This window comes from Neofelis nebulosa, chromosome 5 (genome assembly GCF_028018385.1).
Source record: "Neofelis nebulosa isolate mNeoNeb1 chromosome 5, mNeoNeb1.pri, whole genome shotgun sequence".
In the NCBI taxonomy this organism is placed as follows: Eukaryota; Metazoa; Chordata; class Mammalia; order Carnivora; family Felidae; genus Neofelis; species Neofelis nebulosa.
The window spans coordinates 36515786-36541965 of record NC_080786.1 but is presented as its reverse complement, the minus strand read 5'-3'; the positions used below and the strand labels follow the sequence as shown (position 1 = coordinate 36541965).

The 26180-nt window shown below is 48.9% G+C and overlaps 1 protein-coding gene and 1 long non-coding RNA gene across 2 annotated transcripts in view; one reads left to right on the top strand and one right to left on the bottom strand.

Moving 5' to 3' along the window:
* SPSB4 (splA/ryanodine receptor domain and SOCS box containing 4) overlaps positions 1 to 21636 on the bottom strand; it is an 81491-nt gene extending 59855 nt beyond the window's left edge. The window contains exons 1-2 of the mRNA XM_058730050.1: positions 20660 to 21636; positions 4849 to 5695 (exon numbers count right to left, since the gene is read on the bottom strand). Coding sequence (XP_058586033.1) covers positions 4849 to 5542 — 694 coding nt within the window. The 5' untranslated portion in view covers positions 5543 to 5695; positions 20660 to 21636. The remainder of the gene's footprint in view (positions 1 to 4848; positions 5696 to 20659) is intronic.
* LOC131511927 (uncharacterized) lies at positions 5215 to 7494 on the top strand. Its single transcript, XR_009261815.1, has 2 exons — positions 5215 to 5321; positions 6563 to 7494. It is a non-coding gene; the product is annotated as an uncharacterized LOC131511927 (long non-coding RNA).
* Positions 21637 to 26180: the final 4544 nt, after the last annotated feature.

Sequence of the window (26180 nt, the reverse complement as noted above, 5' to 3'; positions counted from 1 at the left end):
ATGGTCTAGACAGCAGGAGGCAGGGCACAGGAGTGCTTGGGCCCGGGTTTAAGCACAGCTCTACTGCTGTCTGTCTGTGTGGCCTTGAGCACATTCACTAATTTACCTTTCCAAGAGTCCATTTGCCCATCTACAGAATGGAGATAATAACAGCACAATGCCTCCATGTTTATTGTAGGCACAAAAAAGAGAGGCAGGGGAGAGGGAGAGGGAGAGAAGAATGCCTGGCTCAGAGCATGAAACATGAATGGCATAAACAAACAAACAGCTTATAATTGTTATATGACTCTCAAATCAAAGCTGTGTGGCACTCCAAGCCTGCGCGTCTCTGTCTGGGGCTCCTCTCCACTTCCTGTGTCACTTATACTCCACTCACCACCCAAGATCTCCAAGACAGGAGACAAAGCCGTTCTGTCAACCTACTTTGCTGGCCTCTAACATGTGGAAGGAGGAGCCAGGGAGCAAAGGAGCAACTCCGGAAACCATCCTGGAGCAGATTCCAAAGGCCTGGCCCACCTCACAGCAGTTGGGCCAAACCTCACAGCAGTTGGGACATTTTCAGTGACATTCTCCTGTTAGCGACCAAAGCATGCCTGATTCACAGCCACTGCTGGGGCTGTCTTTATGCAGCTAACTTTTTAGAACACCCCGTGGAGCTCTGTGCTGAGCCAAGAGCTTTGAGGGCTAGAGATGAAGGCAAGAGCGAGGAGAGCTACCAGGACAGCATTTCAGAGTCTCACCTAGACCCACCGCTGAAGGAAAAGTCCAGTTGGCTGCGTGGCCACCCAGCCCGGTGGAGCAGCCTTTCCTGTTCCTTCCCTTCTGCCCCCTCTGCAAACTTCTCCACAAGGGGCCCACCGGGCCACTATGCCTCCCGTTTGAATCCCAGTTCCCCCAGTTTCCAGTTTGGTGACCTTGAGCAACGTACTCAAGCTCTCTGTGCTTCAATTTCCTCACTTTAAATGAGATAATACAGGCATTGGCTGAATGAGTGGTTACAAGGATTAAATGAGTTAAAATTTGTAAAGTGTTTAGAATAGAGCCCAGCACCACCTAAGAGGGAGTTTAGTTTATCGCTGGTGTGCTATTACTGCTGTTATTATTTGGGCCCTGGATCTGATCATCTGGAGATTTGCCCACTTGCCCGGCCTTGGTTCTACGCTTCATTCGAAATGGCAGAGCCCCCGGGGGTCCTGCAGCTCTTTGCAGCAAACTCTGAAAGGTAGAGCCACTTCACTCCATGCCACAGCCAAAGAACACATTTGCAACAGGAAAACGTGCTTCTTGGGGCTCCTGCCCCCAGCGAACACATGCTTCCGAGTTAAATGAGGTTAGACCTTTTTAGGTCTTGCTTTCAGAGTCATAAAAATTCAAAAATTGAGAAAAGGATATCCATCAACTTCCTTCCGTCACATTAGAGGAGAAGCTTCTATTGAGGCCGCTTTTGTTGTAACCCATAGGTCAACCCCAGGACCTGGCTCCACTCACCTAACTAATCAAAGCAGAAGCACCACTTGCCGTGTAACTGCTCTGTGTCGGCGAGCTTTACTACGTCCATTTTACAAAGGAGAACAGTGAGGTTCAGAGCGGTAATCCTTGTGCCCGGCCTTCTGGTGAATTCTAGGGCCAGACTAACATAGTCTGTGAGGAGCCCTGGGCACAGCTCTCTCCCTGATGATCTTCCGGGGAAGCAACCCCAGAGAGCAGCCCCGCCTTTCTGCTCCAGAACGTGTCTCTGACTGTGCTCCCCTACATCCCTGTCGGGTCTGAGAATGGGGACTTGACATCATGTCCGCAACCAATGTTGGCACAGAATTCTCACGTACACAACCCCACATTGGGTCACCTTCCCTGCCCAGGGACTCCCTGAGGCCAAACGCCTCCCAGTGCCCAGGATGCCCTTGGTGGACATCAGCCCAGGTCCCACCTACAGGCATCACACAGTCCCTTCCCAACCAGCCCCTATCAGAGTCCAGTGCAGCATGTCCTATGGCCCACTCCGTAGTCAGGGCTTGCCCTAGGCTGACCATGGCCTTTCAAAGCACAGAAAAGTTGAGTTCCCCAACTTTTTAAAAAAATTTTGAAGTTGATTTATTTACTTTGAGAGAGAGACAGAGAGAGTGAGCAGGAGAGGGGCAGAGAGAGAGGAAGAGAGAAAGAATTCCAAGCAGGAGTGTGGAGCCTAATGTGGGGCTTGAACTCATGAACTGTGAAATCGTGACCTGAGCTGAAACCAAGAGTCGAACGCTTAAGCGAGTGAGCCAGCCAGGTGCCTCTGCTGAGCTCCTCCTTTTTGCAATCATACCCTGCCCATGATAGAGAACATTGCTTCTAGCTGGAGAACAGGCCAGTGTCATAGCAGACAAGCCAATCCTGACATGGAACAACAGATGCTACAGGATCACATCACATCCTGGCCTTTGCTTGCCTCCTCGAGGAGCATTCCAGCTTCAGCCAACCTCAAAAATCACCACCAGTGAGGAAAAGCATGGAACAGTCCACGTTTCAGCCTCACTGAGCTTCTCCAGCCACCTGAAGGATCCAAGCACTCAAAATGCCCCCAACACAACTATCTGTTCCCACCTAGCTCCCCACCAACATTGCACCAAGGAGGATACCAGGGCTTGACTCCTCCTGATCCTAACACGCATGGGGGAGCCACAGTCTATGACCTTGTTAGCATCTCAGCTTTGTGCCTGAAAACCAAGCAACAGATAATAGCTGGGCATGAATCAGTGAATCAATACCCAAGAGGAAGCCCACCTTGGGGGCCCAATTGCTGGCTCAGGTAGCTCCTGCTGGGTATCAATGTCAGCCTTTAATCCCAGCTACGAGATCTCACAGCAGCTGTGAAAGAGACCTGATGCTGTCCCATTTTACTGACAAGCAAAATGAGCTGTAAGGCATTAGAATGACTCACTGAAGACGCAAAACCATCGAGCACTGGGGATGCAGTTGGAACTAAGGCATGTCAGACTCCAGAGCCTTGTGCACCAAGTCCACCCTTCTAGTCCCAGGATAAATTCTGGCAAGTAAATTTCCCAATTCTGCTTGAAAGAGTGTTTGTTGTTGCCATTGGTTTTCTTGGTACTGGGGTTTGCCTGCTCCCCATGTCTGTGAGGGTTCCAGACATTCTCCACATGGCACTGGGATGATTAAACTAGCCCTTCTCAGCACACACTCAGCTGCTCTGAGATCTAACCAGATAAATCAGAGAAAACAGAACAACACTTTGCCATCAATGGCAATCTCAGTTCAACAACCATGAAAAGGAAATCTGAGCAAGAATGTCACCTATTACACCAGAGAGCTGAGCACACCAGCCACTTTCTGCTGGCCTGGCACCCTTGAAAACAGTCAACCTGGGGCGCCTGGGTGGCGCAGTCGGTTAAGCGTCCGACTTCAGCCAGGTCATGATCTCGCGGTCTGTGAGTTCGAGCCCCGCGTCAGGCTCTGGGCTGATGGCTCGGAGCCTGGAGCCTGCTTCCGATTCTGTGTCTCCCTCTCTCTCTGCCCCTCCCCCGTTCATGCTCTGTCTCTCTCTGTCCCAAAAATAAATAAAAAACGTTGGAAAAAAAAATATTTTAAATAAAAAAAAAAAAAAAAAACCCAGTCAACCTAACCTATACTCAAGTAAATATAAATTTTACTTGAGTAAAATCTTGTTCTTGACTTCTTTTCTTGGGTGTTACTCTCAGCGCCTCAACTGAAGGTGGGGGGGGGGGAGCGTGGAAAAAGAATGTTTCAGCGGCTGACAGACGACCTAGGTAGACCCTGGCTCTCTGTAGCTCTGCTCCCTGAAATGGGGGCAATTATATCTCTCATTTGAAATGAATAAACTGGAATTCAGGCTTTAAGCACCTGCCTCTGTGAGCTGTGTCAGGGGTGTGGCAGGAAGTCTATTTGGATGAGAAGTGCATAAGCCCACAAGGCTCCGCTCAGCTGGTGGCCATAGATGCCTCTGTCCAGAGGCCACCCTGCCTCCGAATGACTACCTCCTAAAAACATAACCATTTTTGTTGCCGTGATTTTGAAGGTGCCTGACAGCATGATGGTGCATGTTAAATGACAGGAGGCCTTAGAGCTGCCAGGGATCAACCCCAGCAGCCTAGGGGCTTGCCTACAGCCTGCGAGGGTGTTTTGTTTGACGACGTGGTGTTTTCAGCAGCTGCCAACTCCTGAAAATTGGGATCTTTCACACAAATCTAGATTTCTGGGTCCTCTTGGAAAAATTAAGAGATTCTACAACTTTTGGCTCTCATTCCCAGGAGGCAATAATCAGCTAGAGATGATTATTCTTCACCAGGAAGAGCTGGGAATTGAGCGTCCAGTCCCTGCCTTCAGCTGGTGGTCAATACAGGAGAGTCGTTATTATCATCACTTACTACACTTATTATACAAATTAACTCAGAGTGTATGGCATTCGTGTGCAGGGACTCTATCTTCTACCGTCCCTCTCCTCCTGCTGTGAGCTGAGGCCTGGCACAGAGGAGACCTCATTTTGCATAACCGTTACACAGACAGCAAGATTCATGATTCGCATCAACACAGGAAGCCCTTATTAGGTGCCAGTCACCGTTCTCAGCGCGTCACATACATTATTATGGTATGTGATCGTCACAACAACACGCCCAAGGTTACTGTCCTTGTGCCACTTTTGCAGGTGGGAAAACTGAGGCACAGCCCAAGATCACCAAGCCAGTAAAGGAGAGTCCACATCCTCTACACAGCAGGGTTATGCCCAGCGACCACGGAAGGTGGGGCCTCGCCTGCTTCCTGCCGCCCTCCCCAACTGGTCCCACGACAGCCCGCCTCTGAAACCGCCAGGCACCCCCACTCTGTACTTACGGTCAAGGCCGTTGATGTAGCGCATGGTGACTTCGCAGTGGCCCCACACCGCACTCACCACTGGGTACAGCTTCTTGCCCTTGAGGCCGCGGAAGGCCACGCCCAGATACTGGCCGTCCACCACGAAGCTGAGCGTGCCCTCGTCCATGTCCAGCACCACGAGCAGCGAGTCCGGCAGCGCGAAGGCCTCCTCGGGCCCCAGGAAGGCGGGGTAGGCCACTCCCGGCCTGTTCTTGCCGTCGTGGTAGAGGCGGCTGCGGCCCAGGTCCCAGCCCCACGACTCCGCGTCACTGCCCACCAGTGCTGTGTAGCCCACGGAGTGCAGGGGGGCTCGAGCCGTGGCCACCCCCACTACGGCGTGGGTGCCACGCTGCCGCGCCGGCCAGTTGATCTGCCAGGCGTGCAGGCCCCGGGCGTGGCCCACCTTGCCGCGGATGCCGTCGGTGCTCTGGGCCACCGGGTGCCGGTGGAAGGTGAGCCGGTCGTCATCCTTGACGAAGACATTGAGCGAGCGGTCCTCAGGGTTCCACGCGTGCCGCAGCTGCACCGCCGGCCCCGCCGCCGGCATGTCCAACAGCTGGTCCAGCCGCGCCGGCCGCCCCGGCTCCGCTCCCTGTAGCTCCCGCTTGGCCGGCCGCAGCGCCGGCTCTCGCACCTCCACCGACTTGAGGCTCCCCGAGAGCTTCTGGCCCATGGCTCGCTGCCGGGAGGGGGCCGCTGCAGGCCACCGCTACCTCGTGGGAGCTTCCGCTCCCCACAGCCAGGGATGGGCCGCCGGGCTGGGTACCAGGCTTCTGGACCGTACACCTCCACAGCCTCTACCGGGCTGGGGCAGGGGCCCAAGCTCCTGGAAGGAAGCAAAGCGCACGGGTTACAACAGCAGCACCGACAGCCAGTGATGCCCAGGGGCTGCGTGAATCATAACGTGAACATGGACACAGGACAGCCATATGAGGGTGGGGTGGGGTCTCCATGGGAAGGGGAGTGGGAGGCAGGGGGAATGAGGGAGCTGGGGTCCAGGCTCTGGAGCCAGAAAAAACTGCATCCAAATGCCTGTCTCCAACTCAAAGCTGCATGGCCTGCAGTTTCCTCATCTGTAAAATGGGGATAAATAGCACCCTCTGGGTGGCGTGGTAATCTGGAGAGACAGTAATACAAAGGGCCAAGCCTGAGATTCTGGGGGCAGGTTTTCCTCTCTGGCTCTATCCTCTGGGAATCCCACAAGCACCCCTTCCCTTCGGATAAGCATGCTTTTTCTTCGGGCACGTAAACACCATTAACAACACTGACCCCGGACAACCTCCTCTGAGGCAAGATCCTGGTTTTCAGGGAGGAGGACTTGGCCACCATCTCTAGGAGGCCAGCCAGAGCCCAGAGTGCTTGGGCTGCTTGGACAAGCCCTGGGTGTGGGGAAAGATGGAGAGGTGAGCCCGGCAGCCAGTCCAGGGCAGAGGTATGTGCCCTCGCTTCTCTGGCCTAAGAGCTGCTGGGCTCAGAATGACTTCCCCTGAGACAGACCAAGGGGCAGGCATTTTTCATGCCCTGCTCTGCCTGGCCACAACCTCCCACCCAAACAGTGGCCCACTCCCAGCCACAGTCCAAACGGAGAAGGAAAGAAACTTGCTGCTACACAGCACAGCAAGTATACTATGGATTCCTTTCTAACTCTCCTGTTTTATTCTCAACTCTCATTTTCTTTTCCTTCTATTTGCAGACCCCAACTTCAGCACATGCCAACCCTATCCAGAGAGCTCTGGCTAATGTTTAATCTGGGGGAAACCAGAGCACGTAAAAATTTGCAACACTAGACAGCCCGAAGATAGCAGAATACAGTTACTTCTTTTCATATCCTAAATCACCTAAAATAAAGGAGAAAGAGAAAGAGAAATGCAAATTTTATCTTCAGCAAAACCAGAACACATTTGTAACCCGAACCACAACTTATAAGGAAAGACTGCCAAAAACAGTAAAGGACTGCCAAAAGCAGCGAAGATCAAACGGGGGTGAGAAAACACCTACAGAAAACACCTGTGGCTGCAGATCTCGGATAAAGCTGGCAAAGCCAACCAGTAGCTGGCACTCTCTGATGGAAAAAAACCAATGGTTCCTAAACAGAACAGTGGGAGCAGGGTATGTGGTCTGGCAGTGGGAGCTGCCTCGGACACCCTGAGGACAGAGGAGGGCAGGGGTAGCAAGAAAACCACAGGCCTGCCATCGTCACAGGAAGCAGTGTGTTGTTGAGGCAGAGTGGGAGATTGGGGGAAGCCCATAGCTACAGAACTCTGCTGCTGGGTAGAAGCGAGGCCAAAAGAAATCACGGCCTCAGTCCTAGGAACAAAATTACCATGAACCGGGAGCAATCCTGCTCTCCTAAAATACTTCCTGGCACCTCCCCTCTGCATAAATCCCCTGCAAAACGTTGATCTAGAGGAATTAGCGCACGACATAGTCAAAGATGCTTACAGGAGAAATAAAGGAGGGAGAGAACAACAACAACAACAACAAATGGCAAATCAAGAAAATTCACCGGAAAAAAGCTGTCACAAAGCACTTAAAAATTGTGACTAAATTTGTAAAGTAATTTTGTGATCACTTATTTCAGAAGGGAGACAACTAGCACAGTCTAAAAAAAAAAAAAAGATAAAATGCATCTTACATAGTTATAAAGGCAACCTCTAGAAGAACTAAAGTGCAAAGCTTCCAAACTGTCAGAAAGAACACAACACAAAAGACCGCACACTGAAAGATTCTGCTGTAAGAAGCAAGAGAAATCATAACACAAAGACATAAAATATGATGGTAAAACTAAGCCTGAAATACTAGCTGTGTCAATGAATGGCCATAGTAAAAAAAAAAAAAAAAATGTAAGTTGGAAAATAAGACAAAACTCCCAACCATATGCTACATATAAAAGACCTCTCCAGGGGCACCTAGGTGGCTCAGTCGGTTAAGCATCCGACTTCAGCCCAGGTCATGATCTCACAACCTGTGAGTTCGAACCCTGAGTTGGGCTCTGTACTGGCAGCTCAGAGCCTAGAGCCTGCTTCCGATGGATTCTGTGTTTCTGTCTCTCTCTCCCCCTCCCCCACTCATGCTCTCTCTCTCAAAAATAAACATTAAAAAAAATTTTTTTTTAAAAGAGGTATCTCCAAAGCAAAGAGAGGCAACAATATTAAAGATCTAACATACCAAATAATAGCACCAAAATTCAGATCAAAAGCTACAGACAATAACAAGGAAGAACAGGCAGATAGATACACAGCAGAGGCAGTACCTTTGTAAGCTTTTGACAGATCAGTGAACCAAATTAGCAAAGGACATAAAAAAATAAAAATTGCATAATTAATAAGGCAGGGTTAATTGAGGTATATATCAAAACATTTCCCATTTATCAGGCCACAAGTAAACCTTACAGAAAAAGCAGAGATAATACAGAATCTAGTAACATAAAAGAAAAACTAAAAATTAATCACAAAAATATGAGACAGAACCCTACCACTTGGATATTTTACAAAACTCTGTTTTTTCTAAAGTTTATTTATGTATTTTGAGAGAGAGAGAGAGAAAGAGAGAGAGCGAGTGAGCATGGGAGCATGAGTGGGGGGAGGGGCAGAGGGAAGGAGAGAGAGGGAATCCCAAGCAGGTTGCATGCTATCAGAGCAGAGCCCAACGTGGGGCTTGAAACCATGAACCATGGGATCATGACCTGAGCCGAAACCAAAAGTCGAAAGCTTACTCGACTGAGCCAGCCAGGTGCCCCTAAAAACTTTCTTCTAAACAACTCAAATCAAAAAAAGAAACCTAGATAGAATTTGCAGAATATATACACAGTAAGAAAAACAAAACACATTCCATATCTTAAAACCTGTGGGATCCTACTACTCAGAGATGTACTTATACTAGTAAGTATAAAAAATGAAAATACGTGAATTAAGCATAATAAAATAGAAAAACAATAGAACTAATGTGAGAACTAATTCTTTGGGAAAAAAGTACCACAAAAACAAAACAAAACAAAACCAATAAAACACAAAAACTGTCTAAGGCAATCATTTAATCTACCATATTATATTATCTATTATATGGTTATTAATTATTATATCATTATCATGCTGATAGTATGTCATGAAATGATAAAACATGATGTAATGAAATAGTACTTTATGGTCTTCTTCCACAAAACCCATAACCTCAGTCTAATCATGACAAAGATATAGGACAGATTCCAATGGGGGGCATCCAACAAAATACCTGGCCAATACTCGTCAACACTGTTAAGGGTGTTAAAGACAAGGAACATCTGGGGCATCTGAGTGGCTCAGTCGGTTAAACACCAGACACTTGATTTTGGCTCAGGCCATGATCTCATGGTTTGTGGGTTCGAGCCCCACATTGGGCTCTGCTCTGACAGTGCAGAGGCTGCATGGGATTCTCTCTCTATCCCTCTCTCTCTGCCCCTCCCCTGCTCTCGTATTTGAGGGCACACACTGGCTCTCTCTCTCTCTCTCAAAAATAAATAAGTAAATAAGCTTAAAAAAAGAAAAAGGAACAGACTGTCACAGCCAAGGCAAGCCTACCTAAAGAGACATGACAACTAAATTTAATATGGTATCCTGGAACAGAGAAACGATACTAGGAGAAAACTAAGGAAATCTGAATAAAGCATAGTCTTTAGTTAACAAGGTATCAATATTGGTTAATTAGCTGTGATAAATGTACCATACTAATGTAAAATGTTAATAATAGGGAAAACTGGGTGTGAGTATATGGGAACTGTACATATTTTCTATGTAGTTTTCTATAAATCTACAACTATTCTAAAAATTAAAGTCTATTAATTAGAAAACTAATTTCTAAGTTCTAGAAAATTCAAAAAAATGTACAAAACTATAAATCACCACCTATCTCATTAACCAGATGTAAACAGTGTTAGCATTTAGATTATTTCAGTTTATCTTTTTTTTAATTTACAAAATATTAGTGAATTTTCTTTTTAAAAAATGGCATCATGGGCCTTTATTCAGGTCATTTCACCTAAAGTTAAATAATTTATATTTTCATATATTGTTAACTGTACTTTAAATGCAGAACTTCAATGACTAAAATAAGGAAACAATAAAACACATAAACCATTTAAGCTAATCATGTAAAGGGTGGGGAGAAGGCACAAATATGAGACATAAGAACTGAAAATGGGGGGGGCAGCTGGGTGGCTCAGTCAGTTAAGTGTCCAACGTCAGCTCAGGTCATGATCTCATGGTTCGTGGGTTCGAGCCCCATGTGAGGCTCTGTGCTGAGAACCTGGAGCCTGCTTCGGATTCTGTGCTCCTTCTCTCTCTGCCCCTCCCTCACTCACACTCTGTCTCTCTCTCTCTCTCTCTCTCTCTCTCTCAAAAGGAAATAAAACATTAAAAATTTATTAAAAAATAAAAAAGAAATGAAAATGGGAAATAACCAAATGGCGTAACAAAAAGCACTCATGAAAGAAGTTAGACTTGCTTATTGTTTTAATATGGGGAAATATTTAAGACACAGATTACAAATATATGACAAACAAATTGCTAAGAGAAGACCAACCCACATACAGAATGTGAAAGATACAACAAATAGTTCACACAAAAAGAAAAACAAATGGCTCCTTTGGAAAGATGTTCCACCAAATGCATAATAAAAGAGAAACAGGTTAGGGGGCACCTGGATGGCTCAGTCGGTTAAGCCTTGGACTCTTGATTTTGGCTCAGCTCATGATCTCGCAGTTTGTGGGTTCAAAGCCCTGTGTGGGTCTCTGCACTGACAGCACAGGGCCTGTCTGGGTTTGTCTCTCTCCTCTCTCTTTGTCCCTCACCTACTCACTCTCTCTCAAAAATAAACAAACATTTAAAAAGAGAGAGAGAAACAAGTTAGAAATGCAATGAAATGCCATTTTATTTATCAGATTAGCAAAGCTCAAAAAGTTGGATAACACCTTCCTGGAGAAGCAGACAGGCTCATATGTTGCTAAAGTGAAGGTAAAATGGTGTGACCTCAGTGGATGACATATTAACACCGTCTATCAGAATTGGAAATGCACATACCTTTTGACCTAGCTATTCCACTGCCAGTATTTATTCAGTATTAAATATGCAGAACTATGTACATACATATAATACATCAGATGCATAAAATATGTATTATATATAATATGTATATAATACATGTATATATCAAATATTTTATATAGATGTAATACACTGCAGCATTGTTTGTAATAGCAAAATATTGGGGGGAAACATAACTAAAGACAGGCTAAATAAATTATGGTAAATCCATGTAATGGAATACTATGCAACTGGAGAAAAGAACGTACCGATGATGAAGTCAAACAAAGTGCAGAACCTTATGTGAGGTGTGTTGCCATTTCTGTGGAGGGCAGGGGGAGGAGTAAAAGGGAAGAGGCAGGGGAGTGAGGAGGGGGTGGGGGTATCAAACCCAAAGGGTCCAGACAGAAATGAGGACCCATTGTGTGTACAAGAAAACTGGACACTGTAGTTCAGTGAGCAACACAACTTGCTTTTTTTCTCTATTCACCTTAGAGCTTCATAGCAACCTTCACTCAGCCCTTGAGCCTCAACCTGATTATGAGAAATAAACAAGACAACGTGTGAGAGGTGCAGGCTGTGTGTGGGGACTCTGTTAATAGAACCGACCCTCATCCAGGGCCGTCTCTGTAAGTCTGTACAGTCTGCCCTGATGCAACGGACTGTAAGGGTTGGAATCTGCCTCGAAGGCACCTTATAGTCCCAGCTAACAGACCATGAAACTAAGGTGCCAAGAGAAAGCAGCCTGACTGAAGCAAACGGCTAAAGGACAGCAGAGCAGTTCCCATCCTGCAGCCAAAGCCCCCATCGCACGCGCTCCTCTATGCTTTCTCCCACACTAACCTTAAGTATCTGCACTCGCTCTGTGCCAAGTGGCATGACAGCCGCTTCCCAGGAACTGTAAGGCATCTGCCCCTTTATTCAAATGAGGAAACAGGCTCAGAGAGGTTCCTAGCAAGCGGCAGGACTGAGAGGGACCCCTGGGCCATGGTAGGACAAGCCCATGCTCTCCCATTTTTCTTCCTGTAATCAGAGCTGTGTGGCCCACACAGGGCGAATCTAAGGGAAACTGCCTTATCCTTGTGCACAGCCAGGCCCGCTTGAGAGTTGTTGCTGTTGAACGGACACCTTTAAGGTGTCTGAGAGCAAGAGCGAAACCACATCCCCAGAGGAGACCCGCACTGGGTCCCTGAGGGCAAAGGCTCTCCTTCCCAGCTGCAGTCTCAGGACCTCAAGGCCTCTGTCCCAACAGTGGAAGGTGGGGATCCCAAAGGCTGCCCACACTGGGGGTGAGGCAAGGCAGACATATAAGAGATGGCCCCTTTGCTGCTCCCCCCCAAGGCAGGACCCACGCAGAGTGCTGATGTCCACTAACTAGCGACCGCACATTATAATGAAGGGCAGGGTTTGAATGCCTGGCTGTCCACTGGGCCTTGGGCAAGGACATGACCTCTCTGAGACTCACCTGAGAAGGGCTGCTAACTCTGTGCTAACCTTGTCTGCCTTTGCAAGGATGTCTGGAATGGCCCAGGGCACTCAGGAGGTACCCAGTAAATGGTAAGTGCTCCTTTAAACTGTGTATATTCTCTGACATTGCCATTTTGGGCCCTGAACGCACCCTAAAGACACAACCACGGGTGAGCACTAAGATTCAGCGACGGAGCGAAGGGCAGAGTGGTTCACAGCAGTGAAGAATGGAGACCAGCCCAAACGCTCAACAATAGGGGACTATGTGTTAGCTTCTAGCCCAGATCCTGGTCTGCAGCGGGGGCCCTATTCTGCTCTCACCTTCCCTGCACCCAGCCAAGACTCACGGCCTCTATAGTCTTCACCCCAGGGAAGTTCTAGCATCTTAGGTTTCCTGCAACTAGTGAGTGAATAATGAATAAAAGAGGGGCTAAGAAATTTGGTTTTAGTCCCATGGAACCTGTCACGGGCAACGGTCAGAATCAGAATCGAGGGACAGAAGGACCAGCTGACAACCGGCTCGAGGCCAGAGCTGGGAGAAAGGAAATTAGCAATGCAGAGTCCCAACTCTTAAACCGGGGCACAGGTCAGTCTTCATGTCTGTGTCCAGGGGGGTGGAGTCCCTAGTCCTTCCTTCCTCATCTTCCCAATCCTGCCTGACAGCTCCACCTTCTCCAGGAAGCCTGCCCTGATCCACCAGGACTCGAGGGACCTGCCCCAGACCTCTGTCCGCCCAGAGCCAGCCTGGTCTCTCTAGTCCTATTGATCTGCTTTTTTTCTACCTTTAGGGGTGCTCCTCTGAGGACAGGAATCTCTCACCTGCACGTCTCTGCTCCCCTCCAAGCACAGACAGAGGCACCATGCTCTAAAGACAGGGTAGAGTACATGTATGCATGTGGAGAGGTGACACTGACCTTCAGGGAGGTCTCACTTTCTGCTTTTTAGAGGATGTAATCAGGAGATGAGGACATGGGGCCTAGTTCTGCCATTAACACTGTCATCGCCCCTGATCACCTGACTCTTGGCTGTATCTAATCTGCCCCTTTGTTAGGTACTGCTGTGCACGCTTCCTGCCCTAGTTCTCATTTATTCATTCAACAAACACTTGGAGGATAGCTGCCACGTGCCAGGCTCTGTGCTGCTGAGAGCTAGGGATAGAGCAGTGGCCAGGTCAGGCTCAGTCCCTGCCTTCTCTCTTCAGCCAGGAGTGGGTGCTTGTCACATTTCTTGTCTCCACCACAGGACGTGGCACCGGGCCAGGCACACAGGAGATACGACAAAGTCCAACTTCCTGATAGGAATAATAACATCGTCTCTCAACCCAGTAAGCAGAGGGCATACTGAACAATGCTTAATGGTTCCTCTTTCACATTCCCCCCAAACCAAACTTAATCTCTTAGTCTACGCTTGGATGGGATGCTTAATGACATTATCTGGCAGGGTCCGCCCTGGGGCTTCAACGATGACTGAGCAAGAAAACAAAAACCCAAATTGCCACTTGCCCTTCCCAGGACCCTGGTGGGTCTTGCAACCCGACAGAGAAACAAGGGGATGTGAAGCATGGAGGTTGCATCGCTTAAGGAGCCTCAGCGGTTTGCAAAATGTGACACTCAGCCTTCAGAGGCACGGGACCAGAAATCCCATTCTCAGAGGCCTGGCCAGGCTCACCCAGGCATGGGGTTTGCCACAAGACAGATGCTGCAGGAATTGGTAATGACTGGGTGAGCCACCCTCCTCTGAGTGTGGCCTTTGGCTTCAGACTTATGGGGTGGGTATGGATTTCAGTCCTACTTGTAACCAACAGTGATGCTGCCTCCCTGGGGAGCTGAGGCTACGGGGAAGTATAAAACCAGACCGTGTCCCTCTAGGGAGAGCTCACACCAAAGGAGTCACACCCAGTGACAGGTCTGAATAATGACAAGGACTATAAAAAAAAAAAAACCAGTGCAGTTTGATACCGTTTGAATTCCTTTAACAGACGGCATACTGCTTTTCAATGTATACTACAGCATTTGTAAAATGCAAAACTAATTTAATCATGTCCCTGCTTACAATCTTCTGCAGCAGGATAAAGTGCAGACCCCTAACCCTAACCTCCCAAAGTGCTCCCCTGGCCTCCACACAAACCCCTTCACTGCATCCCTACCAACCTGCCAGAATTTCCCAACAGGCACACGTAAGCCCACACATTCCTGTCCTGACACGCTGCTGCCTTCGTCCCTTCCCTCTCCCTGCACACCCCCACAGGCACACAGGTGGGTAATTCAGCTCGGGAATCAACACTTCTGGGGAGCCTCCTTCCCTGCTTGCAAAGCCCCGATACTCCACCAGACTAATCACAGGAGGCCGTGACTCTCCTTAGCTGCCTGCCCACCGCCAGCAAGGAAACAACTCGAGAGGAGGGCTGGGTCCCCTCACTGCAGTCCCAGGGAGTCTCCATGGTTCTGGCTCAGAGCAAGGGCTAGGTGAATGTCTACACAACGCACAAGCCTGAGCAAATGAGTAAAAGAACCTCCACTGAGGCATGAGCTGGAAGTACAGAGCTCCGGCAGCTCAGGCAATTCATTTCCATCTTTATTCTTTAGTGTTTGCCTCTCCAATGGTGCCAATGATACCTACCCTAATCTGGTTTGACTGGGATGTTTTTAAGATTCTCTTAATACAAACATTAAGTAGAGGGGCTGTTTCATCACAAGATGCTCATTCAGAGCGAAACCACCAATGATGAATGAACTAAAGAACCTCCAAGGTTTTCTCCACTGACGCCCATCATCTTTCCCCCTCTATACCCATGCTTGGAGCTCACGCTACAACTGGCTGGGCAAGTCTTTTCCTCCCCAGAGCTCACAAAGAGAGCCATCTGTCCAGTTCCAGGTGGAACCGTCTCACGCCTGTCTTCCTAGAGTGTGAATCAATGAGGCTTTCCCAAGCCTCTCCTTCTTGTGGGGTTTCCATGGGAATCCTCCCACGCGTGACTGAGCCAGGAGCCCCCAGGGCAGAAGCTCAGGCTGTCAGCCAGCAAGGAGAGCAGAGGATGGGATGAAGGAGGTTGCTGGGCGGAGACCAGGCCAGCGCGCTTCGCAAGGTCATTTGAAAGAGACACTCCTCTGAGGCAGCGGAGGCCAGGGGCCCTGATACACATGCAGCCTGGGCAGGCCTGGTCACCCTGCAGCTGCTCCCATACCCAGAGGGCATCCCCAGGAACATATGGGTTGTTTTGAGGGGCAGCTGGCCTCCGTGAGGCGCAGCGTGGCTCGGGCTAGAGCAAAGCTGGACCACAGGGGCTGGGGGAGGGTGCTACACTTTGGGACCCTCTCAGGGAAAATTCCATGAGGAAAACACAATAATCTTCAGGTCCAGCACCTCGTTTGTCTCCCAAGCTGAACGTTGCCCATTTGGTTTAACTGGTTGTGGGAAAACACAGGATGCCTGAAAGAAAAGCTAAAGTATTCATGCCTCAGGCTTGATTGAGGAGATCATGATAGGCACCTTCTGGGATTTCTGAAGGTCCTCTGTTAAGCCTGAGGTCTCTGGGAGCATTTTTGAGATACCAGGGAACGGGCAAGAGAGGAAAAGGGGCTGGTGAGGAATTGGGAAAACAGGGAGGCCAGAGAGGGAAGACAGTGAGACAGAGAGAGACGATGGGGGTGGGGGTGGGGGCGAGGAGGACAGGTGAGAGGGAGTCCCTGACCCCAGGAATCTATGTAATTCAACCTATCTCGCAGTATGCGGCCGAGAGCGGAGCCATCTCTGTGGTCTGGCTATAACTGGAACAACCTCGGCTCCCTCCTGGAGAAAGTAGAGCTCCATGTTCCCCACCAATGACATTTCACAGCACTAAGCCAGGTGGGTGACTTGGGAGCTGCTCTGGGCCTCTCCTGTGCACATAGAGAGGTACAGAACTCGTGGCAGCTTCCTGCCACCTCCTGGCTCCAGGATGCACCTTGCCTGCCCCATAAACCTGGGGGTACCCCCTAGGTCACATCTTTTGTTTCTGCCCCCCTCTCTCTCCATGTGTCTTCTCTCATTTCCGGCCTCTGCAGATTCTTCCAAACTGGGTATCCAGCCCTGCCTTCTCTCCTCAGCACCACAACCCTCTTGCTGGAAGCCTCTGCCCACCAGATTAGGTGCTCTTTCAAACAGCCTTGGAAAGCCACCTGGTCTCTACCACAAGCCTCGTCTGGGGGCATGCTCACCCTCTTGGGATACCAGACATCTGGGGAGAAGATGACCCAACAGTACATGTCCAGGGCTCAACCTCAGCCTCTTCCCTCTCCAGCATACCAGGTTCCCCTCTGTGCACCCCCATTTCTGCCATGGATTTCCCCCCCCCCCATCCCTCTCATTTAATGCCTCCAGCTCTCCCTCAGCTCAGCTGTTGCCTGGATTACTACAATGGTCTCCTAATGGGGCTCCTGGACTCCAGTCTGTGTCCCCTAAGCCCACTTCCACATTGCCAAGGGGTAAATCTGACCAAGCCACCACCCATCTTCTCATTCACCTCTCCACGTGGCTTCTCAGGGGAAGCTGCACCCCGTGGCTTGGCACAACAGCCTCCAAGACCTGCTCCTGCTTATTCCTCCCGCACTGCCTCCCAGCATGGCCCAGCCCAGGGTACCCATGCCAGACTCCCCCAAGCACCACATCTTATCCATACCTTGGTGTCCTAGGAGCCTTCCCACTTTCACTTGCCTGGCTGATTGCTCCCCCCCAGGCAGGCTGGGCATCCTCTCTGCCAGCCCTCCTGCTCTGTGCACCCTCATCTCTACTGTCTTCTGCAGTGCATGCTGCATTTCTTGTTGGCAAAGCCAGCACCCGACTCTCCTCTACCTCCTGGCAGCAGCCAGCCAGCACCTGGCCCCTTGGGCTAGGTTAGAAAGTACTTGTTGGGTTGAAGAAGGAATATCCACTCCACATCTCCTGTATATTTTGCATTTTAAGCAACAAACACTTTTTTCAAAATTAAAGTACACATTAAAAAAAATAATAAACCAAGTACACACTTTAAATGGGGATTCAGTTCTAAATTCAATATGTGAAGCGAAAATCACACACAGTCAACACTGCCCTGGAAAGGTCCACAAGGCCCATGATATCTGATTTGGGTTCACCATCCTCTTTCCCAAAGGGTTTAGCAGAGATGACTTTTTCTCACAGCCTCCGAACAGATCCTTATTTCTTGAGCTGAGCAGCAGCAGATAAACTAGTTGACTTATTTAGGAACCATGTTTTATTAAAAATGTGTTGATATTTTACATATATTTTGCTGTTGATCTTCTTTAACCAAATACGTATGGTTATGTCCACAAAAATTAAGCGCACAAATTTATGCACTAATTTTTTTAAATGACTACGAGGCAGACGCTTCTGCCTGGTAACTTCACCCCAGGTCCCACCACCCTCCTGATTTTCCACACAGAATGGCCTGTTCTAGCCAGGGAGCTGCCCTGAGACCCTTGGTTCTTATAACAACAGAGAAGGGACCTTTCAAGAGCCTGGCTATGTGACAACAGGCCAGGCAACTCAGAATTAAGTAGCCCCCATTTGGTGAGTTGAACTGGGTCTGTTCACAGAGAGATGAGGAACACTGTAGTGGCCCGGGCCTGGGCCACTTCCTGGGAGAGGAGTGAAGTCCCCCAAGGATAGGCCTGCCCAAGCTAGAAGAAGCTGCCAGTCTTAAGAAAATCGAAGAGAAAAAGTAGTCTAGGAGGGGGAACAGCAAATGAAGTCCTTCCACTGTTGCAGCAAAACCAGAAAGGCCAGTAGTGGAGGGCAATGTGGGAAGAAAATGATGGCAAAAGGGAGTAGGGGGCAGTAACCAGACCTGGAAGACCCTGGCGGTGACCAGGCTCTACTGCGTGGCAGCTTGGAGAAGGTTCTAAGAGAGAGAGGGCTTTGATTTAAATTTTAAAAGATGTTTCTGATAAATGCTTATTGCTAATATCTGCTGAAGTGAAAAAAAATATATATCTTATTGTAGCGTGTTTTCTGTTTGTTTGTTTGTATTTTAATAGAGATAGAACACAAGCAGGGGAGAGGGGCAGAGAGAGAGAATCTTTATCAGGCTCCATGCTTAGCGTGGAGCTAAACTCAGGGCTCACTCTCACGACCCTGAGATCATGACCAGAGCTGAAATCAAGAATTGGTAGCCTAATCAACTGAGCCTCCCCAGGGCCCCTATCTTACTTACTAGGTAAGTAAGTAAGTGAAAAGAGTGCATGTTTTCACTTGCATTCTTATTGAGGGAGGTAGAGCATCTTGTCACATGTTTGAGTGTCATTTCGCGTGTGTGGACTGTTTATGATCTTTATCCAGTTTTGGTCTTTTGCTTATTGACATGAGGAACATTTTACATATTAAAGAGATGAGCCCTTTGGATAGGAGTAATAATTCTCCCCCTACTTTGACTTTTGACTATTTATGGTGATTTCTTTCCCATGCAGAGTTTCTTTTTATATCATTGAATTTATCAGTCTTTGAAATAAAATAGAAATGCAAACTGGAGAGGTATTTGAGTGGAATGGCCAGCAAGTTGAATGTTGTTTGCTTCTTGCCAAAGGTGGCTTAAAGTACTTTTATTACTACTTTTTAAGGAAGTTTTAAAATTGAATCAATGAGAAAGTATGTGTTTCAGAGGAATATGCCCTTGTGCAAAGCTTGCTGATATCATGCTACTGACACTTTTTGTCTTTCTGCAAACTCCATTAATCTGCAGAGCTTTAAAAACAAATGAAGGTTTTGCGGGATGAGAAGAGGTTCCCCCATCAGCCTGACAGAAGGGGCAGAATATGTCTGGAGGAGAGAGGTGAGAAGGTGGGGAAACAAAGATGGAGAGACTGAGAGAGACTTAGTACATTGATCTCTTCTTATGCTGCGGTGACCGGCCGAGAAGAGGGTGGGCAGATCCTGGATCCTCCTTTTAACAGCGTTTCCCTGAGGCTCAGGCATAACATTTCACGTCTTCCGGATTTAGGCTCATCAGATTGCGGGGAGGGCAGAAGGTGGGTGGAAAGATGGGGGCTCAGATTCCTAGAGAGGAGAGAACTCCTTTCTTCACAACCCCCCACCCCCAACCGCCCCCGGAGGAGGATAGGGCAGAGGAAGAAATTAAACTGGGAGAGATTAGAGTACTTGCCCAAGGTCACACGGAGGGCTGATGGTGGAGGCGGAATTCGAACTCTAGGCTGTTTCCAGAGCCCAGAACTCTCCGCCTCTTGGTGACAGCGGTACAAAACTGCCCTCCCCTCCTTTCCAGTCCGCAATAGTCCACGGTCGGCCATTAGGGAGGCTGGATAGGTCACTTTCTCAGCTTATCCCACCAGAGAGAGGTCCTGGGCTTGGTGTCCCCTCCTAGCTCGGAGCCCGTGGCGCGTCCTGCGCTACCGGAGCAGCCACATTTGCCGCGCTCCAGGCTCTGGCCTCCTCCCACCTTCCCAGACCCCACCTCCTACCCCTATCCGTGACTCGCAGAGCTCGCGACCCCTTCCCTTCCCTTCCTGAGCATCACCAAGTTTGTCTCCAGGCAAGGGCAGAAACTGGCCCCGAGCAGCGAGCAGCGCTCTCTTACCCCAGCGTCTAGAGTAAACGATAACAACAGACACCACTTCCTCACAGCCTACTGCGTGCCAGGCCCTTAATTTCCACCGCTCCGAATCCCCTGACCCCGCCCAGACCCCCACAATCTATTCAGTCCCCGTTAAATAGACGAAGGAGCTGCTACAGCTCCGGAAAGTTGTGACACGCTTGGGCTCACCCAGCTAATAATAATGTAGCTAGTAGCATTTGACTGAGTACTTCCTCTGTGCCAGGCACGGGTCTACGGGCGTTACAGGCACCACCTCGTAGATCCCACCAATACTCCTATAAAATACGTACCATGACCATCCCCATCCTACGGATGAGGAAACTGAGGTTTGGCTCCTTGCCCAAGGTCACCCAGCCAGTGAATGACGGATCTTGGACCCAAACCCAGGCAGGGTGACTCGGGGGACAGTTTTTCGTGCTGTCTCCATTACAGAGAAGCGGCAGGCTTCGAACCTACGGCAAGAGGGGCCGGCCCCAAACGCCCCAAAGGCTGAGCGCAAAACCAAACCAGCTGGGACCGCCACAGCCTGCAGAGAGGAATTCCCGGGAACCCGAACAGGACCCGTGCCAGGAGCTCCCGCTGTGGTGAGTGCCTGCCCGCACGAGGTCCGCGCTGCCAGATCTTGGCGCCCGGCTCCAGCGCGCCCAAGGGCGCCCCTCGCCAGAAGCTGGACAATACTCACCATAAAAGAGAGGGCGAGCGCCTGCGAGGGAGGAATCGCCAGCGCTGGCAGGTCCTGCACTCCCTGTAGAGGCGTCTGCCGCCGCCGCCGCCGCCGCCCACTCAGGGGCGCCCGAGGAACCTCGAAGATGCCGGCTGGCTCCCCAGGGCCAGGGGCGCGTCCTCACGGCCGGTGCCCAGCAGCAGCGCCCCCTCTGCCCGGCAGGGTGGCCTGGAGTTGGAGCGTTCTTGGGGAAGTTGGCGCTCGGGCGCGGCGGGAGGGCGCGAGAGGTCGGGTGGGAGTGGGGCAGTGCCTTCCTGCGCGGATTCCGGGGACGCGCCAAGGCCCGCGCGCTAGCCGTTCCGAAGCTCCGCGCCTGACCCGGAGGGCGGCGAGTCCCGAGCTCAGGGCTCAGGGCTCACGGCCCGCGCCTCGGCCGCTGGCCCCTGGCGCGCCCTGCGTCTTCCCCGGCGCCCTGGGCGCACGTCTCGGTAGTTGGAGCTGGGGTCCTGGCCCCGGCTGCGGTGTGCTCATCGCCTTCCCCAGGGGCTGGGCGCCTTTGTGCGCGGGGCGCGCCGGCCGCCGCGGCCAGCTCTGGATGCTGCAGCCGCCGCCGCCTCCCCCTCCTCCTCCGCCGCCGCCCGCTCCCCGCCTTCCCGGCCGGCCCGGAGGCTGCAGCTGAAAGCCGATCCGGCTGAGCTCATCCCTGAAGGCCACTAATCCAATAGCCGCGGAAGGCGCGGCCGCCGGGAACGCCCCTTCCCCCACCATCCCGCGCCCCGGCCCGTCCCAGCTCGGGCCGCTGCCGGCGCCGCCACCTTCCCGAGGCCACCAGCTGGCGGGAGAGGGAAGTGGAGCCCGCGCCCGCGCCCCCGTGCCGAGTCGGCGCGGTCGCCATTCACCCGCCCGCTCACCCGCGCACTCCCTCACTCCCGCACTCATTCATGTGCACGGGTCCTCCCCCATTCATTCAAGCGCGCGGGGAGCTCCAGGGTGGGTGCCCCTGAGAGGGAGGAGACACCCTCGGTCACTCGGCAGCTTTGGTGTCTCTACCCAGCGCACGTGGGAAGTAGCAGCCAGGAAAAGAGGATGGCTTAATAGCCTCTTCTTCAGACACGTGTCCACACTTTATTTTTAAAGAGCAGGCTTCAGCTCGTCTTTAAATCCCAATTTCACACTGCACCTGCTTCGCGGAGCCTTCCCCACCCACCCGAGGCTCAGGGAGATGGGTCTCTCTGCTGTACCGGCTCCTAGAGCTGATGGTGGGCAGCCTCCTCCCCAGCCGGAGCGGAGACCTAAGGCAGAGGGCGTGGCCAGAGCGAAGGCCGAGGGGGTGCTTCCTTGGGGAAATTGAAAGTTCCTGGTCTGGGTGTCCTCGTCTCTGCTCCCGGGGTTGACTTCAGTTCCATTCCACAGTCATTTGGTCTGATCCCCGTTCTCTCTGTGCCAGGCACCAAAGAGCCTAAATGCAACAAGCGCCGGTTCGCCAAAAACACAGACAGGTAAAGACCATTCAAACCAGTGAGGGAAATGTTTTGATGGAGGATCTGGAGCTCCTTTCCCGGGCTGGGAAGGGCAGTCTGGGAATGTTTCCTGGTGAAGGTAGTTACAAGAATTAGCTCCTGGGGGCAGACGGACGGGATGATCACCTAGCTAGGTACCCACCCCAGCACAGAGCCTATAGCATGACTGGTGTGTGGTTAAGACAAAGCTGGAGGGACAGACAGTGGTTAGGCTGCTTGAGGGCAGCCGAGTCACTCCCACAGTGAGTAGACAGCCAGAGCTGTCTTCCTAAAGTCAGTGTCCTGGTACTTTCCCTAAAGTCAGTACTCTCCCTCCCTGGTACCCCATGGCCTACAGGATGCTTTCCCACTTCTTAGCTGAGGCTAGCTCCTGAGCTCCAGTCTCTTTTTTTTTTTTTTTTTTTAATTTTTTTAATGTTTATTTATTTTTGAGAGAGAGAGAGAGAGCATGAGTGGAGGAGGGACAGAGAGAAAGGGAGACACAGAATCCAAAGCAGGCTCCAGGCTCCGAGCTGTCAGCACACAGTCCAACGTGGGGCTCAAACTGATGGACCCGAGATCATGACCTGACCCAAAACCAGATGCTTAACTGACTGAGCCACCCAGGCACCCCACTCCAGTCTTACTTTTATGCAACTTTGCTCTGGGCCACACTGTGCTGAGACCCTCTCAGCAGCTCCAGAAAGTTGAGCTGTCTCTCTCTTACACAGGCCTTTGCACACAGTGATCTCTCTGCCTGATAGAGCCTGACCCCAGACAACTCTGATTCACCCTCCAGCTCTCTGCCTGTATGCCAATTGTCTCCAGGGAGTCTTCCTGGCACTTACATTTATTTATGTGTTTATTCACAATATAATACACCCATGATCCCACTATCCAAAGCCAGGCTCCTACAGTTCCCTGTGTGCTCCTTTCCTGGTACATCTTTTTGCCTCTGCAAAAACAAAACAAAACCCACTATCTGTATTGATATACATACACATATGCAGGCACTTGAAAAAAGTTATATGTATATGCCTAAACATCATCTTATTTAGTTTTATGTATTTGTTTTTTGAACTTTATTAATGCTGTACTCTTGGACTTGCTGTTTGGACTCAACAGGATTCATCCACACTGATGCATGCACCTGTAGTTCCTTCATTTTCATGGCTTATAATAGTTCTTTGGGTGGACAAACAATGCTAAACCATTCCTGACACTTGTAAAAGATGGTAAGGAAGACTTTGTTCAAGGGTGAGGGGGGCTTCTACAATGGGGTTTTGTTGTAGGGGAGAAAGATTAGGCTCAACTCAATACAAGGACAAGTGCAAATTTATAGCCGAGGAACTAGTGGGTATCAGTGGATAGAAAATTAGCACACATCAGGGGTGATGGGGATCCGTGCTACACCAACCCCACAGGGTTCTTGCTGAAGGCAGACTAGGGTGAGAGATGAGGAATTTGTTCAGATACGGAGGGTGGTCAGATATCAGAGTGGGAGATTTTCACTAAACTGACTTAGCAAACTTCATTTTTCTTCCTTCTTTTTCTTCTTCTTTTTAAATGCAGATACTACCTTGATTGCTAAACTGTGTGTCAGCCCAACTGTGTATTTAACCATAACTCAGAGTCTGTGAAAACAGGATCTCAGTTTAGAAGTTTAGCTCTACGCTTGAACAGAGATAGGGCTTTTTTAATCAGATAGATTCTCAGTACCAATAATTTCTACTAGATTCAGAGCATCTTTTTAAAAAAGCTTTTTTTTTAAATAACTGGTTTAAGGGACTACACTACATCTACCACATTCCATTAACACATTTAATTTTTTTTCCGGACTCAATAACATGATTCCTACAGAGCACAATCCAAAGTATTTAATGATGAGCCTTTTCAGGAACTCAGAAATGACCTAAAGTACTATTTAATATTGAGTATCAGTCTATGTGTACTGTATGCATTAAAAATATAAATAATTATTTCAATGACTAAATGTTGAAGTTCATTTAGACAGTATGGAAAAATATATGCTCATACACTGAGAATACGATGGTAGATTTAATGTTAAAAGTAGTAAAATAGAGGAGCTCTTGGGTGGCTCAGTCACTTAGGTATACAACTCTTGAACTCAAGTCTTGATCTCAGGGGTGTGAGTTCAAGCCCCGTGTTGGGCGTGAAGCCTACTTAGAAAGAAAGAAAGAAAGAAAGAAAGAAAGAAAGAAAGAAAGAAAGAAAGAAAGAAAGAAAGAAAGAAAGAAGGAAGGAAGGAAGGAAGGAAGGAAGGAAGGAAGGAAGGAAGGAAGGAAGGAAGGAAGGAAGGAAGAAATAACATAGAACATGAGCACTCTCCTTGTTTATAACCATGGATGGAGATTTACGGGTTTTTTTCTCTTTTTTACCCCCTTTAGCATTTCTTCCCCTCCACCCACCCACCTGTGACAACCACCAGTCTATTCTTTATAAGCTTGGTTTATTTCTATTTCTATTTCTATTTTTTTAGATTCCACATATAAAAAAGATAATAGAATATTTGTCTTTCTTTGATTTATTTCACTTAGCATAATACCCTCAATGTCCATCCATGTTGTCATAAATGGCAAAATTTCATTTTTTATGGCTGAATAATATCCCATTGTGTATGTGTGTGTGTGTGTGTGTATATATATATATATATATATATATATATATATATACCAAAAATTTCTCTATCCATTTATTCATCAGTAGACACTTGGGTTGTTTCCATATCTTGACTATTGTAAATAATGCTGCAGTGAACATGGGGTGCAGATATCTTGAGTTATTGTTTTCATTTTCTTCAGATAAATATCCAGAATTGGAATTCCTGAATCATGTGGTAATCCTAGTTTTAATTTTTTGAGGAACCTCCATAATGTTTTCCATACTGGCTACCCCAATTTATATTCCCGCCAACAGTGCACAAGGGTTTTACTTTCTCCACATCCTTGCCAATACTACTATCTTTTCTTTTTTTAAAAATGCTTATTGATTGGGGTGCCTGAGTGGCTCAGTCGGCTAGGTGTCTGACATTGGCTCAGGTCATGATCTCACTGCTCCTGAGTTCAAGCCCCAGGTCCAGCTCTGTGCTAAAGGCTCAGAGCCTGGATCCTGCTTCAGTTTCTGTCTCCGTCTCTCTTTCCCTTTCCGGCTTGCACTCTGTCTCTGTCTCTCTCTCTCAAATATAAAATTTAAAACAATGTTTATTTATTTCAGAGAGAGAGAGAGAGAGCAGGGGAGGGGCAGAGTGGGAGGGAGAGAGAATTCCAAGCAGGCTCCACACGGTCAGTGCAGAGCCTGATATGGGGCTCTAACTCACAAACCATGAGATCATGACCTGGGCTGAAATTAAGAGTTGAACCCTCAACCAACTGAGCCATCCAGGTACCCCTCTTACCTTTTTTGTAATAGACATTCTAACAGGTGTGAGGTGATATCTCATTGTGGTTTTGATTTGCATTTTCCTGATGCTTAGTGGTGTTGAGCATCTTTTCATGTGCCTATTGGCATCTGTTTTTCATCTTTGGAAAAAGGTCTATCCAGATCTTCTGTTTCTTTTTTTTTTTTAATTAAATTTTTTTTTTTATATTTTTATTTTTAAACTTCTGCTTATTTTTTTAATACGATTGGTTTTTTAAATTTTCTTTCCATTAAGTTGAATGAGTTCTTTATACATTTTGGATATTAGCCCCTTAGTAAATATGGGCTTTGCAAATATTTTCTACCATTCTGTAGGCTGTCTTTTCATTTTGTTGATGGTTTCCTTTCCTGTGCAGAAGTTTTTTAGTACGATGCAGTCCCATTTATTTATTTATTTATTTGAGAGCAAAAGATGGGATGGATGGCAGAGGGAGAGGGAAAGGGAGACTCTTAAGCAGACTGACATGGGGCTCAATTTCACAAAATGTGAGATCATGACCTGAGCCAAAATCAAGAGTTGGGCACTTAACTGACTGCCCCACTCAGGCACCCCTGTTGCTTTTTACTTTTGATATCAGATTCAGAAAATCGCCACCAAGGCC